Here is a 17,579-nt window from a genome sequence, read left to right on the forward strand (position 1 = left end):
ACCAAAAAATTAATCTTGTGGCTGAAATATAACACTAGACTTGTGCTTCCCCGGCAAGGCATCTTCCATAGATTCACATGTGTAGAGTCACACTATTCCCTAGCATCAGCAACTCTGTGTTATGACTCACCCCAGCACATGAACCTGTTTAGCTGCCTCTACTGGAGGTTATGGTCAGCGATACATTATTTGCTGCATCAGTTCCCTGGGGCACCTACTGTGATTGGTAGCTGAGAGGAATCTGGCATTGTGTTGAGATTTAGTGCTGCGGTCCCATCTTCTTGTGTTATGAAGGAGTACCCTGGCGGGGTAGCTGTCTTCAGCTGGACAGATGCAGCCGGGGACCCGTCAGGATGCATCACCGATACCTGACAATAAAAAGAGAGTCACTTAGACACTAAGAAGAGTGCAGTTTGAGCCATTCAGAATAGTTACCCTTGCAACAAGAAATAAAAGTAGTTTATGGAACCCGAGTGACTGTGCATGCTGACATCACTGGGCGTAAATCTTCACCACCATCTTTTATGGCGGAGAATACAGAGAAAACTAAAAAGGATTTGATTACCCATCATGAGATGTCCAGTAAGGATCTTCACTCAGCCCCACCCTCTTCAACGTCTACATGAAACCTCTCGCAGCCATCGCACGCCAGCACAACCTCAACATCATCTCTTACGCCGACGACACCCAGCTGATCCTCTCCCTCACCAGAGACCCCGACACCGCCAGAACCTGCCTACACGAAGGATTGAAAGACGTCGCCGAGTGGATGAAGGACAGCCGCCTGAAACTGAACTCGGACAAGACAGAAGTCCTCATCCTGGGATCTTCACCCTCCGCCTGGGATGACTCCTGGTGGCCCCCAGCCCTGGGCACCGCACCCAAGCCAACCGACCATGCACGCAACCTGGGCTTCATCCTGGACCCCTCCCTCTCGATGACCAGACAAGTCAACGCCGTCTCCTCATCGTGCTTCAATACCCTGCGTATGCTTCGCAAGATCTTCCGCTGGATCCCGACCGAGACCAGGAAGACTGTCACCCAGGCACTCGTCACCAGCCGACTGGACTACGGAAACGCCCTCTACGCCGGAACCACAGGCAAGCTACAGAAAAGACTCCAGCGCATCCAGAACGCCTCCGCCCGACTCATCCTGGATGTCCCCCGATGCAGCCACATCTCCAGCCACCTGAGGAACCTGCACTGGCTCCCCGTCGACAAGAGGATCACGTTCCGGCCCCTCACCCACGCACACAAGTCTCTCCACGACCTGGGCCCCAAGTACCTCAACGACCGCCTGAGCTTCTACACGCCCACCCGCCAGCTACGGTCCACCAGCCTCGCCCTCGCAGCCGTACCACGCATCCAAAGAGCCACCGCCGGAGGAAGATCCTTCTCTTACCTGGCTGCCAAGACTTAACTACCTCCCCGTCCACCTTCGGCTGACCCAGGACCATCTCGCCTTCAGGAAACAACTCAAGACCTGGCGGTTCGAGCAGTAGCATTCCCCTCCCCCCAAGCGCCTTGAGACCCTCCCGGGTGAGTAGTGCGCTATATAAATGGTATGATTGATTGATTGATTAAGAACTTTTTTTATTTTAAAACTCTATTTTCCATTTCCATAATACAAAAAGTCACAGCATTCTTATATTTAGTACACTGCCCCACTGCAGTAAGTAACTCCACATTTAATCATACAATGAACATTGAATACATTTGCCGAGATTGTCACCCCCACCCTCCAAATGGCTTTGCATCTGTAACTGCCTATCTATGTAACCAGAACACCCAGGCAATGCTTTCCAACCCCACAATAATCATCTGTAATCTGAGAAGGTCAAGTTTCCCCCCTAAAATGAAATATACATAACAATGGGTGCATCTGAGAGGCGTACGCCCACCCTGTAGTGTGCCACCCCACTTCTGTGGGGGCCAGCCCGACCATAGGTTGTGAAGTGGGGGTGGTGTTAATGTCCACTAAATAGGCTTTGAAGGGGCCCCAAATATCCCTTGGATGTGACGCTGCAGGTATGGTGGCCGCGTACAGATTGCTCTTCATCTTACAGTAGGCTAAACTCTGGAGCCAGACCTTTGTCGTGGGAGGGGCCATGCAGCCTCATTTACGAGCAATCTTTCGCTTGGCAAGCAGGAAGGCCATTGTAGTCAATTTATGAATGGGCTTAGGGAAGCTTAGTACCCAGTAAGATCTTTAGATATTTCTTAACTTCCAAAGTGTGCCCTGTTGACCCGCTCAGTCTCATATGCATTATTAAAATGAGGGGCAGATAGACAGCAGTTCTTTCAGTGCTTTAAATGGGCAAGTATTGTCTGGTACTCACTACCTGCACTTCTTTGAGTTAAAAGGAAGAGTACCTGCACTTCTCAGCACTGCTGCAATGCATTTAATGGGAGAATAACGACACTTCTCAGGACCAAACTGGTACTGTGGATATTTAGTACCAGCCCTTCAATATTTCCATTTAAAGCAATGCTGGCTACGTTACCTCTTCTTTTCACTAGGGGAATCTAATTACTGAATCTGAAGGCATTTGTAAGATTTTACTTCTTGTTTAGTTTTTTATAGCTTGGTAATTAATTCACATTTTACAAAGGTACATCTATGGGAAACAACACAATTATGTTCACTATCGGATGATACAGTAGCAGAAAATGTTGCTGTACAGGGAGCTATGTAAAATACTCTCTGTAGAGAATGTTCAATGTGAACATTGGACAAAAATGGGTTTCTTGTTCCCATCTCAGCTTATCGAGATGAAACCATTTTCCTTGCTATTTTTTGTTTGCAGAGACTCTGGCAAACAATTGCTTGAAGAATCTTTAAGATATCAATATAATTTTGGTAAATATCTGCTTTCTTGCTTTCCTGTTGAGCTTGGTCCCATCCTTGACCAATATGGCCATCATTACAAGTGGGCTGTTCCCGGAATTTCCGTTCCTCAGAGTTATTTCTCTTGGACGTCTCATAGTTGTGAAGGGGGTGGCAATAACAGTTGTTACAGCAAATGGAAGGGATCAAAATGCCATTGACGATTCTTACAATGGAGACCAGAAAATTGAGGTTCTGTTGAGACTTGATAGAGACTGTTTCTTCTACAGTTCATATGCTTTATGAAATCACCCACCCTGTTATTGATTTACAGTATATACACTTTTTTACCTTTGCATGGATGCACTTTTTGTTCACCATCTGCACTGAGCACAGCAGTGTTTATTCTGCACAATGGATTCTTGTGACAACGTATAGTATGATGAACCATTTTATGTCTGCAATAATTGATTCTAGAGATAATTTACTATACCCAAAAATGATATTGCTATATCACATGTTAACCCTGCATTGATCCTAAAATGGAAATTAATTGGCCATTAGAAATGAAGGCCTAACAAGGGTCCATTTGGAGAGAATGGGTGGAATTTCTGTCCTAAGGAAATTCTTTCTAACACTAGAAATATCTTTCCCAGTATGCAAACAGCAATGGGTAAAGTTGGAGAAATGATCATCCGTGTAAATAAAATTCTCCCCTCCTTGATAGCTATTTAAAAAATTATCACCGATATGAATGTTTACATACATTATCTAACATTTAAAAATGTTGATTTTTTGTGTTGATAATGAACTTTTAACATTTCTTTTGCAAAAATCGAAACTTTTTGAAAAATAAATGAAAATGTCTGCCAGTTGTCAGGAAAAAGTGCTAACTTTTCTAAAATGTCAAAACAGCTTTTACCATTTCAAAAAATTAAAACAACAAACAAGTCTTGTTTCTAACACATGCAGAACTAACTTTTATTTCTTTTGACAAATCACTATGAATTTTTTCTAAAGGCTTGCCTTTTTACTACAAATATTTTAAACATTAAGACAGTTGTTTCTAAACAAAATAGAACTCAGTCACAAGTTTTTATTAAATGTTTCATTTGTATAACCTAAAAACAAATGTCATGTTTGTTATGAAATCAAGTGAATATCATAAACATTAGTGAAACAATGTCATCATTTTAAACAGTAAAACCTATATTTAACAACTTTTAGACTTTAATTCTGCATAATATGCTACCCTGGAACAGCTTCTTTAAATTCCTTTTATTTATTTACTCATTTTAAAACATAAAATAAATAAAACATGGAACAGTCGTCTGACAAAAACCTGAATCTGCCACTGGCTCTGAAGATTCCCAGAATGTCCAGCACTAAGAATACTGTTCTGTGACAAATCTATTCACCGTATTTGAAAGTCTTCTACTTTGCTTCATCACTTGAATATTTTTTCCTTGTTTTGAATTAAAAAAATATCTAATGTACGCATGCTAGTAGTTTTGTAAGGTCATGCTCTTCCCTCTCAAACTATTGGTTCAGTTTGATTGGTGACATCAGGTACCAATAGATGTCTTCTTGTCTTCTGAACATTCACATCACTGCATCCATGTATGAAAAATGGATGCATTCCAAGGTTACTGGTGAAAACTAGTTGGCAAATACCATTAGCAACTCCTGCTCTTGGAGAGTCAGGTCATCACAAACCAAACATTGCTGTTCCCTCCGGACTTTGGGCTAATTGTGAGTCGAGAAAACATTTGCCCATTGAGAAAGTGACAATAATGAAACACCTCCCTCGATCACACACCTCCGATGTGAGTGGCAATAACCCTTGCACAACTCGTTTCCCTCACCACTCTCCTCCATAAGATTTGTGTTCAGTGGCACACACTTGGCAAGGCAACATATGTGGTGTGGATTTTGTTTTGATAACCTCTTGTCTTACTTGTTCATGAACCTTAGGTAGCAGATAACTAACATTTTGAGGTGTTGTAGAAGATTTTTACATTTCCTGGTTAGATAACATTGACCTCTTCACATTTGAAGTTGAAAGCAGCCTTTGAATTTCAGACTCAAATTCACATGGATCAGAACATATTTCATTTGTATTTGACCTCAGCAGGCACCTTTGTCTTTCAAGGGGTATTGTGTATTTACCATGATATCCTTGGCAAAGGCATGTCTGAGATATTCCCTCCATCGTTAACCCATCTGTTTCCAATGCAAGAGGACACCTGACTCTGATTGTTGTTTGTGTGAGTCACAGCAGAGGCAATTGAGCTCATCAGCATTACCAAAATCATAAAAAAAGAAAATGGAAACTAATTGGAGAAAAGGTAGATCCTTCCGTAAATCTAACTGCTAGTTAGATTATTATTCTGTGTAGGCTTGACTAATAAAACTGGGATAAAGTGATGAAGCTACTCATTGAATTCTTACCCGGCTAGAAGAATCCTGAAGTTCACCCACTGGTGCAAGATGACCTGGCAGATTGTACCCATGTGGTAAGGGCCCCTTAAAAGTTTGTTGCCAGGGAGATGGAACACCAAGTATGTATTAATAGACATTCTTCTTGTTTGATATCAGTTGTGTCGGAGAGAATCATTTAACACATGTTTGTGCATTTTTGCTTTTTGGCAGCTGAGTGAGTAAACAGAGATACATCAAAATGGGAACTGAAATGGCCCAGTGTGATGGGGGCAAGTAATATCAAAAAACAGGACAAAGTACAAAAGTTTGTGTTCCCAGAGGTAGGACCCATATGCTAAAGTTCCTGAAAACCACTGCCAATCCCATGGCTCAAACTCCCATGACCAGCAGCAACACCAGTTTTCTAGATGATATGGAATAGGTTTAATGACTTTCAGGAGAACCCCCAGCCTTATGGTTTCTTCTGTATGATGTAAAGTTGTCACCCAATGAAGCATGGGCACACAATCTCTTAAAGTATTAACACCAAGGGGTTGGTAACACTTCAGGGGGCACGTCAAGAAACAAACAGATACTTCTTACTTTTGTTAAAAAAAGGACATAACAACGAAATGATGTTCAGAAGGCACTAACAGCTGCGAGGTACGGCAAAAAACAGAGGTACTTATTACCCAGAAATTCAAAGATATAATCCACACATCAAGAAGACAGTTTTGGGGGGACTCCACAACATGGCTGCACTCATGCACTAGCTGAGCTCCTGTGATGCCTGCACCTCCATCCAACACAATCCTGCCTTCAATGGACCTCATGGCTTCCTGCCTGTAATGAAAGATGCAGCTCAGACGCTAGTGTCAGTGGGGCTGCTCTGACTGCCTGATATTGAGTGAGTCCACAGCACATGTAGCCGGCCTCAGAGTGAGATCGACCCACCCAAGCAAAATGGTGGCCTGAAGCGGACTTACCCCGGCACTAACCCAGAGGTGCTTTGTGGGTGGGCTGTGATACCATGGGCTGAGTGGCATAGGGGATGTGTCCTGGTAGGAGTGGAACTCCCCACCAGGGCCTTGAGAGCAGTGAGCGTAGAGTCACAAAACAGCTGACATCTGGGAGTGAGGACTTTGATACCAATAGAGTCCTGAACCGGATCCATTAAAGAAATAGGAGTACTGACTCACCAGCAGTGCCTGAAGTCTCTGAGAGAAGGCCCGAGAAGTCTGATTGCAGACTAATGTAGAAGGTGTCCTGGAGGACAGCAGCTGCAGCATGGAAGAGGAGAGGGATGGACTGCCCAATTCTTGCCCTCCTGCCTCTGCCACCAGTTGAAGGTGTGGCCACTAGGTTGAGGCTTGGGGTGACAACATAGAGTGTGTCGTACAGCTGAGGATGGTACATCTGGTAGCAGCCCTGTTTGCCATGCTTACTTGTGGTCCAGCAGGGAGCTGTGGTTGGAACCATCCTACCAGAAATATTCTGGGCATGTGATCATCTGTGAGTACCGCCTGCCCTTTACCCCTGCCTTAGACAACTGCCCTGCTGACTGGGTCAGCATCTTGAGGAACACCTAGTGGAAGGCCCTTGCCCCCACAGAAACAATGGCATTCTGCAGCATCATGGAGACCTAAATGTGGTGGTACTTGCTCCTCCCTCTAGCCCTGCACGGCTGCGGTTGGCACATTGGATGTTAAAGCATTGGCCAAGACCATCACATGCAGCCCACAGAACAAACCAAAATCGACAATACACAGGGGTGCTCAAGAAGTAGGAGGATGAAAGACCCACAGACGGGGGTGGTGAAGACCTCCCAGCTGCATCCAAACCCTCAGGTGCTCAAACACTGGCTATGATAGATAAGTCCAAGCACACAATGAAAACTAAAATCAACACCCTAGCCTAAGAAATGAACCTGGTGCTCACAGACCAGTTAGAGGTTAATGAGTGCTCACTGGTGACAGTGAAAAAAGCTAACCTGAGAATGGTGTTGTGGATGGTGGCAGACCTTGCTCTATGCCTATAGGATAATTCCGAGGACCTTGAGGGTAGATCACGGAGGAGCAATCTCAGATTAGTTGGGTTTAGGGAAAGGGCAGATGGAACTACCCCTTAACTGTTCCTTGAGCATTGGATCGAAAATGTTGTGAAACCATCAGGCCTGTTGTCGATGTTTGTGATGGAGTGCATAGAGCGCTGGCACTAGTGCTACACTAGGAGCTTCCCTGCGGGCACTCATTGCAAATGTCCTGTACTACACAGATCAGAATATGATCCTACAGACAGTATGAGTAGGCAGAGAGCCCCATTATGAAAACACTGCCATCTGTATTTTCCATGATACAATGGACTTATTTACAAAGGGACTTACTACTTGTAAAGCAGCATCCCAGTACTCATGGTGGAATCTCTGCACTCATGGCAAAATCTCTGCACTGAGCACTGCAGTGCATGATTCTACCCCGATTGTGGAGATCTCACCATGAGTGCGGGGATTCACACTTGTAACTTTATGAGCCATAAGTCCATTTGTAAATCTGGCCCAAAGGGTGCATTAGTCTGGCAAGACCTTTGTGGTAGTGAAACAAAAACTGAAAGTCATCAATCTGATGTACATGCTGCTTTTCCCTGCCACCCTAAAGGTCCCACCCAACTGCAAGTTGCACTTCTCCGGGTTCCTGAGGAGGTCTGGGAGTAGCTGAAGCTGTATGGAGAGAAGATGCAGAATCAACAATGGGGAGAGCGGACCATTACCGGAGAATAGTCCGAGAACGTGAAAGGTGGATGGTAAACATGGGCGTAAAATCCGTTCCGCTCGCGGAATTTGTGAATTTTTGACAAATTCGCGTTCCGCGAATCCCGCGAATTTGTCAAAAAATTAGCAATTCGCAAGCTTGCGGATTTTTTTGCTTGGTCACGAGACTTTTTGTCCGCGAGCACGCAAAAACAGACGCGAACACTCAATTGCACAATGGAAGCATGCAACTAGCCCATGTATGACCGCATGGGTAACCTCGCGGTAGCCGTGCTGAAAAAATCCCGCGAACACGCAAAAAGCCCCGCGAACACGCAAAAAGCCCCGTGAACACGCAAAAAAATTCCACATTTTCTGATTTTGCGGACCGCGAATTCGCACATTTCGCCCATACTTAGTGGATGGACCCACAACAGATTCCAGCAAGCAGCGCCTCCTTGATAGGACCACTAGTGGTCTGCGCAGATCGTATTCTGGCCATAGAAAAACAAACAGAGACACCTAACGAGGAGAGTACACTGGAGAGATTGCCTCCTTATCAAGAGTTGGAGGCCACAGAACGAGCCCCAGAAATAGACATCATAATGTTCATTAGAGATGTCATGGGAGATCATCGAGCTGTTGAGTTGCTTTGGGAGGTGGTGGACGATTGTAATTGGGCCTGTGGGGTACCATGGGAAGGGAACAAAGGAAATGGTCCGGAGTGCGATTGATACAGAGGCCCTGCGCTGGCAGTGGCCGGTTGGCAATCTCCCTTTTTGCCCCAAAAAACTGAAAATATATGCCCTTCTAAAGGCCTGGCCTCCCCTGTCTTCCCATTTATTTCACAACAAGCTACATTACACCATGGTTACCTTGTGCCAGTTGACACAATTGAACCTTGAGCTACACACTCTGCTGTTTGGAGTGAGATAGGGATGCACCAGTATGTTTTGACGCAAGGTGTTTTACCCAAGGTGAGGGAAGGGAGTTGTGGGTATGTTCTTATGTATGCACCACACTCTGGACCACATAATACAGGAGATGAGCAACTCCTGTCACAGCAGTTTCTCAGAATGTCAGATGATGGAGGGTGGGAGCCACTGTGACCCCTGACTAACACAGACTTACAACAAAGACAATCTACTTCAAATATGCATGGGCGGTACTTAATTGCATTTGGATGGAGGGATGGAGTGGAGGTATGCCTTTTGAATACATGAGCCCTGATCATTCATAACAAGAGTTTCTTTGATGCGCTCTACCATGCCCTACTCCTCTACATTGATCTGCTCTTACTTTAGGCTGGCTTCTTCAACTGCATCCTAAAGGGTGCTTTCGATTGACAACCACCTGGGCTTCACACCAATCCAAAATGAATATGGAGCTAGCAGCTATCACAGAAAGGCTGAACTGCATAGATATGTTGTGTGCCTTTCACCCTATGGAAAAGCATTACTTCTGTCACTCACTTACACATAATACTTGTAGCCTGCTGGACCACATCCTAGTGATTGAAGGACTTGGCCCTGAATGCAAGATGCCCACTACCTTGATAGATTTTTTTAGACCACTTCCAGGTGGTCATCAGTTATGAGAGTGGCAACCAGCAAATGCAGGAGTTGATGCTACAGCTAGAGGCCTTAGTGGACACAACCTTACGAATGACTATACAGGACTGATGGGAAAGATAACTTGATGATAAGTGGGGTCTACGGAGGCCAGAGGCATAGAAAGGGAGGCTTTGAAAGTGGTCCTCAGGGAGGTATGCCTGTCTAGGACCTATAGCATCAGACAACATGTACAGCACACCGTAGCGAGACAGGGAACGCAATTAGCACACTTATAGGTGAGAAAGAGGGATCAGGGTGACCTTGCCCGCACTGAGCTGAAACTCGGGCAGGAGATAGCAGAGACATGGGATTCCCTAGCAGGCAAACATCCTGGGAATATAGACACATGTTGCACCAGGAGAGAGATGCACCTGGCAGGCTCCTTTCATGCTTCTCAAATCAGAAACCTTCCATACCATAAATGCTGTCACAAAACAGATCATACAGAACTACAGCTGTCACAGAGGCAAGCATAAGTGGTACCCTGGTGGCCTACTTGGCCAGCCTTTATAAACAGCCAGAACCAGCAACAATTAAACCGATCTGGGCATTCCTGGATCCTTATGAACTCCTGTGACTTTCTTATAGACTGAGAAATCACTAAAGAGGAGAGATTCGAACTCTGCCTCAGGCAAGAACCTGGGAGGTGATTAATTTCCTGCAGAATTGTATCCGGCGTATATAGACACACTGGCACGAAACATGCTGGCTATGTACCTAAAGGCCAAAGGGAATAACTGCCTGCCTAACTCCATGAGAGAGACTACTATAGTCTTGGTCCCTAAACCTGACAAAGATCCCACAGACCTTGCAGACACAGGCCACTATCCATGTTAAATATGGATAGGAAAATCCTTTCCAAAATTCTGGCTAACCGCCTCCATCCACAGTGAAGGAGGATTCGTGCATGAGGACCAATGTGGGTTGATCCCGGGTCGGAACACACATATGAACATATGGTGAATGTATCATGTAATGGCAGCTGTGGATGACTCAGATGAGGAGAGTGCCCTAGTGGCACTCAACATTGAAAAGGCATTTGCTTTGTTAATATGGAAATGGATGCATTTATCAATGAAAATGACATATCATCCTTATTAGCAGATTTTCCCGTTGTGAACTATACATCAACCTCGACTCAGAAAAATTTAGTCAAACAGGCCCACAGACCAAGGCTTGGGATTGCTGATTGATAGGTCACAGGTGGGAGGGTATGTAGCTGGCAAACTTATGCTATGGCAGGAAACTCTTGATCAATCCCACAGAGAGGCGCAGTGACATTACAAAGGGTAAAGGAAGAATGCCCAAGTAAAGCATACTTGGCTGGAGGGAGTACGCATGTTCCTTAAAACACAACGAAAATCAAATGCCACATGAGTTAGGAACACATAGCCGATCAGGACCTAGCCCACGTAGTGATCACGCGCTCCCAATGCTGGACCTATGGACATGTATCCACTGGCCACATTGTTTCCACACGCGGTAGAATCCACCTGTTGTGACCTTTAGATAATTAATTTATAACTGCAAAGGCAGCAACCAACATTCCTCACCATATATGGTACGCTGGAAACTTTTACAACCTACTACATTTTGTATATAAGAAGGATACCTACAGACTGTAAACTGAGACAGTCCTCAGACCCAGTGCCTGTAACATTTCTCCCGGTCATATTGTTTAATTAAACAAGTTGTTCCTGTTTTGCCAAATGCCTCTTGTCTTCTGTTTTTTTAAGGGATTTCAAATGCAAGCAACAGATTTACTTGGCTGGGAATATATGTTTGCGGTCCTCAAGAAAATAGGATTCAGGGGGACCTAGCTTTAATGGGTGGGACTATTGTAAAGAGACCAGTTTGCTAGGGTCCACGCTGAGTGACTATTGACTTGCATGCTGCTAGTTGAGAGACCAATGAGACAGGGATACCCGCTATCATCACTCCTGTTCACTGCAGCAATGGAGCCTCAGGTGATCTGGCTGAGATGAAATATTCAACCCTGTGCTGGGCGAGTCTGCAACGGAGTACACGTGGTATCCATGTATGCAGATGATGCACTGGCTTAAGTAACGCACCCTTGAGAAAAGGTCCCAAAGCTTCTGATGGGGCTCGCTGTATTTGTAGAGATGTTGGGCTGCATATCAACAAGCAAAAAATGACAGATTCCCAGTGGCAGGACTAGTGACAAGGCGGGCATGGTACTCTCTGACCTTGGTCTCCAGTGGTAATGATCAAAGTTCAGATACCTGAGGACATGTGCTACATACTCTGAAGCAACCTGCTATGCATGTAATCGGGGCAAAACCTTGCATGGTCTGAAAGCCTTAGTACGATTCAGGGGAATGCTGCCACTCTCTGTAATGGGTAGAGAAGCCCTAGTGAAAATGGTCCTGCTTTGTCCCTGCCTCTACATGGTCAAAACCTCGGTCAATACAATTGGGAGTCTGTCTTCCGGGAGATATAGAGAAAGTGGGTATCCAGTACATTGAGGTCTGTTCAAAAACATCAACCTAACTTGTGTAATGGACTTTACAGCATCAACGTATTTGAATTTTGTTTTATAGATAACACTGGAGAAATTTTTTATGTATGTTGAATCAAATGTTATTTTGATATTCTATGTTAAATACAATCATTTCCCTGGGTACACATGTGTTAATAATTTGTCTATTTGATTTTGAATATGTTATGTTCATTGCATTAACATTGAATTAGATTCAAATGCAATTAACAGGCGTCACTGAATGTGAGAAAATCGTAAACAGAGTATTTAATAACAATATCCCTTGGTGGCACCATCACCTGTTTTAATAATATACACATAGTGTAATGTTAAAATGCTCATTGTGTATTCCTCCACATGGCCATTGAAAACTGCGACACTGCCAAAATCACAATTTGCCTGTGACCAGATTTGATGATTGTAAGGGCTTCTCTAAAGTCTTTAACACCAAGGTTTCGGCAGAGCGCCGCAATCCACTTATTTCTTATGCCTCAATAAATGGGCAAGCAAACAAAACATGTTCGATCAGTTCAGTCCATGACACGTAAAATGTGCAGTGAGCAGTTCTTGCATTTGCCAATGGTCTCCACCTGCCTATGAATGAAGCAAGTGGAAGGGTGCCATATCTAAATTGTTGAAAGATCTTCCTGGCAATTCAAGGCTCTATTTCATCCAGGTACTCTTCATTATGAAACCCATATTTTAGCATCAAGAAGACTGACGACAAGGAGCCCAAGTTGGATGGCATTGTAGCAAGCCTATTTGATATTGCCAGTAGGCCCTAGTTATCTGCCTTTTTGGCAACCTGCTTGCCTCTTCTGGGGCAATCCATAGATGCTGAAGACCAGTGCCAGTTAGTGTTGATCTCACATGCCTAATCAACTGGAGGTCACCTGCTCCTTCCTGGTAGGCTCAAAATCTCAGTCACCCCCTGCTGATAAAATCTCAATTCCGGTGTTACCCACAACCTTCTCCAAAATAAAAGGGGCCGTACCCTGGCTATATATGTTATATTTTTCAGCCCCAGGTGTAATCTCAGGGGGAGCAACGGTGCGCTAGTTGGCAGACCAATCAATCGCCGTATGAAGCAATATTCTGCAATACCTAGGGACAAGATGTCTTTGTGTACCTAAAGTTCTGTGCCATGTAATGCTGACCCAAGTGCCTGATAGTTGTAAACATGCAATAGCGGCAAAGTAGGGTGTATTGAAAGGCCTTAGATATTTTCAGACGTCCCCAAGTGGTTTGCTCTTGACTAAGTATGGACCTTGCAATATGGGTCTGTCAGAGAAAATGTTCATTCAAATGATACCCAGATATTCGAAGGTGTGGACTCCCCCTAAACGGGTCCATCTTAACATGGGTTTAGCACGGGTAGAGTGGAAAGGGTTAAACACCATGTACTTTGTTTTTGCCAAGTTGATATCTAAACCCCTTGCCGTGAAAAAGCTGTCAACCAACTAAAATGTTTGGCAATCCCATGGGATACTTGGATAGAAGCAACATATTGTCTGAAAACATCAGGACAAGAGCCATACAATATTGCCTACTTGGCTTGATCCCCAAGCATGGAAAAATACATCACACAGTTGCTGTCCTGGGTCTCCTATTAGCTAAACGCTGCATAGTGATGCACTTGTCATAAAAAGGCCCCATGATCTCTGCATGGAGCAGAGAAATGACAGAATGGACAGTAACTGAGGAAGTAAGACTGAAAAAGGCGAATGCAGACAAAAAGGGAGAGGAAGACTTGCCCTCTGGGCTGGGATACTGCAAACCCTCTCTGGTGAACATGAGAAGGAGAGCAGGATGGAGAATGACTCCAAGTACACACAGACCGGGAACAAAAAAGGCCTGTCACTGAGTTAACAAGACCACATGAACTCAAAAACAGGACCATTGTAGGATAGGATTGGGTCCTGCCTCTTAGACACAGTCAGAGAATGAACATATGAAGTGGCCGTGGGAGGACACACCACAAGAATAGTTATACTAAGACACTGGACATGCATGACATAAAAAGGTACGTTGTTCAACAAGACTACCAAAAAGGTTTAATTGTTGTACTGCTGGACAAATGAAATAAAGATGTTAAAAAGGAGACAGTTCTGGCCAGCCGATAAGATAGCACCAAGCCAAAAGAAGACCAAGTTTCACCCAAGCACCTCTGTCTTTTATTTGTGAAAGCAGGAAAATGAGTGCTTGGAAATTCAATGGCAGCACAAAAGTAAAAGCACTGGTAAAGTTCCACAATATACACTTAAAAATATCCAAATGAAATGGTTTGGTGACAAATTCAAACAGACACAGCAGTTCATCTAGGAGAAACCACTTAGGGAGTGTATGGTATGAGACCAGACCCAGGGAGTGTCTTCTAGATCAACTAAAGGTGTACAACACAGCTGTTTTTCCTTTTGAAATGCACTCTAGATTGCCTTTTCTGATTCCTCTGCAGAAATTGGAAGGACCAATTGGAAGTCTTTGGTGTACAGATGACCCTGAGTATAATAGGTATCCTGCCTCAAATCCAAACGACAGCGGCCTCCAGGCAATCAGCACAGAGAGCCTCCATATGCAAGAAACTGCAAACTGCCAATATGGCCCTTTAATCAGAGATCTGGTCTCAAATCTGGTGGAGCAAATACACAATGTCGATGAGTGTTAGAGCTGTGTTCATGAGATACTCTGACATGCAAAAGCCTTCGAACAATTACGACCTCATTTACCCCTTTCATACAACACCTCAGTCAGAGAAAGAGTGCAATGTTTCTATTTGAAATTAGAAGAGCTTTCTTCACACACATGGTTGCTAGAGTCTGCGAGCCAAGGTTTTCTTTAATATGTAAAAACAACACTGACTTTCGTCCCCTCCAAATCAACATCTCACAATGTAATCCACTATGTTGACTGCAAAAATTCCAAAGCATTAAACTGAAAAGTTCAATAGTTAGAGAGTCTCATTGGGGCAAAGAATATGGGTGTACTCTAGATAGGAACCAGTAGACACATTGCTCAAATCGAAGCCTTGGACGGGATTAAACAGAAGACAACATGTATTTTTATTAAATGTCTAAAGTTGATTACTTTGTTGGCCAAAGCTCTAATGGTATAGCAAAGAGCCCACATGGCCAGCCTACATTTACAGGTCTCCAACTTCCATACACCAGGGAGGAAGAAACTTTCGCAGCATTAGCACTTAAAGGTATGCATTGACCATTTTGAGTATATGGTTTTCATCTCAAATTTGCACCCTGTTCACGCAATTTCTGACATGTGTCTAGTACCTCTCTTGGCATCCCAATGAATCCATATTTAGCCCTATGTCTAGGTTGTAAGCTAAGGAAGTGTCCTCCAGTCAGGGAAAACACAAGGGGAGCTCAATTTGAGTGTGGCCTGCTGAACAAGCTATGCCTATCTCTGAATTAGCATAGGTCTCCGCTAGTTTTCAACTCAAAGCTTCCTATGTTGGGGTGGTGATCGACACCTCATCAATGAATCTTTAGCATTCATATGCCAGATGTCCTGCAAAACAGGTATATAATTTCTAAACAATTTGTTTATAAAGTAGCCTGAGTAACCTCTCGAGCCTATTTCCTTTCTCTCTTATCTACATAATGCATAATGTACTGCTTACCTTTAAGGCTTTTACATGATCAATGAAAACAAGTGTCGGGATAGTGGACAAGACCCGGGCCCCTTCAGATGGTGAGCAAATGCACAATGTTTTCTGATGGAATCACCAAAGAAATATCATCAACATCAAGAGTTTGTTGTAAAAGACACTTGTTTGAAAGGGTGAAGAGGCAACGTAAGGAACTATTGGCTAATCGATTTTGGTCATACGTCAAAATTCTTGTTTTGGGGGCAATTCAGTTGGCCTGATAATTGACTGTTTCTAACTAGAGGGAGGTCAGCTCTAATTCATGCAGAATGTTACGGAAGAGGAAGCAAGGGGGGGGGGGGGCGGGACTCTGACCATCTTAAGAGAAGGTTCAGATCTTTAGATTGACATTGCCCTCATGGGCCAGCAACTTCAGTATTCAAAATACAAAAGCAAACTTCCTAATCCCATGGCTCAGAGGTGATCATGATGTGAACTGTGCCCATAATGGTTGGGTATATTTGGACTGCTGAGGATTCCCCACATAGATGTTTCCTGCACAGACCAAAGTAAAAAGAAAAATCCCAGTCTTTGGTGCTGATTTCGTTTGATGTGTAGTGAAATTAATTAAATTATCTGCATTTCTAGTTGGCAGATTAGCATCTGAAGGGTAATGTTATGTATGAACCTATATTAAAGTTTCCAACTAATTCCTGGTAGGAAGTTTCTTTTTATTGGTCGATAATGTAAAAGTGCTTGTCCGGCAACCATCAGAAAGAGTCGGTGCTGTGTACATTTTTATGTTCTGACAGATAACCTTTGAAATTTTCTGTGAATAATTCATTCAGAACTGCTGCTGGAAAGGCCTGGTGCAGAAAACGTTTTCTGTTAAGAGGATTAATTTGATAGCTCAGTTATGAAGGTGACCCATTGGCAAACATAGCCAGTGCAAATGTATGCAGAAAAAAGAAGGCCATATTTTTAGAACAATGTTTAGAACAGCTTTTTTAATCCGTCCTGGCAAACTATGATGTTTTATTTGTTGCACTGCCCCATCATACATCTCTGCAAATTAAGAACGATGTCTCAACGCTGGGCCTAATGGTGATAAAAAGGAACATTGCCCAATTGTGGGGCGCTGAGCTACAGCCTATAGTTGCAGCCTGGAGATCAGACCTGGACTGGTGCATGGTTAGAGAAAAAACTGTCTATGTTGTACGGGGTGCCCCAAAAAATGGTCTGCTATATGGAATAAATGGAATGCATACTGAAGATATGTCGGTGTCCCACCCACTCTCCATCCAAACGAAGAACTTGATCCATTATAAAACTGTAACCTCCGGTCTGTCATCTGTGTGAATCATCATCACTGCTAATGTAATTACATGTCAATTTGGATATTCACCCTCTTTTCTTGTAATGTACAATGTCAATTCTCTTTTGTTTAAAAAAATAGAAAATATTTTTTTTATAACGATGTCTCAGAAACTTTTCTGCAAATCAAAAATGCCATATACTCTACCAAAGCTCTTTTAACTGATATTAAAAAGAAATTACATTAACTGTGCAATAAAGTTTTATGAAGATTATAGCAAGACAAAGCTGCATGATAAAGGAACAGGGCTTGGGCATTCCTTAGCGTTTGATCTTAGTAATGTTGAATTGAATGATTTAGATACTATGGACCCTGCCTGTTTGGAAGGACTAGATGGTATTGAGACCACCCTTAAATGTACAGAAAATGAACAGTCAGGTCAGATTTTTCCACTTCTCCTTTTGTTAAAGTTACTGTAGATTTACAATCACGTCAGAATTATAAATTGTGGTGTTTCACCTGGAGTTCCTGGCTTTCTCTGAGTGAAATACAGAAG

At 43.6% G+C, this 17,579-nt stretch overlaps 1 protein-coding gene across 1 annotated transcript in view; it reads right to left on the minus strand.

The window, feature by feature from the left end:
• Window positions 1-17,579, minus strand: part of LOC144764150 (complement C3-like) — a 604,987-nt gene that overhangs the window by 366,489 nt on the left and 220,919 nt on the right. The window contains exon 11 of the mRNA XM_078650287.1: window positions 219-368. Coding sequence (XP_078506413.1) covers window positions 219-368 — 150 coding nt within the window. The remainder of the gene's footprint in view (window positions 1-218; window positions 369-17,579) is intronic.

The sequence above is a fragment of the Lissotriton helveticus genome, chromosome 1_1 (genome assembly GCF_964261635.1).
Source record: "Lissotriton helveticus chromosome 1_1, aLisHel1.1, whole genome shotgun sequence".
Classification (NCBI taxonomy): domain Eukaryota; kingdom Metazoa; phylum Chordata; class Amphibia; order Caudata; family Salamandridae; genus Lissotriton; species Lissotriton helveticus.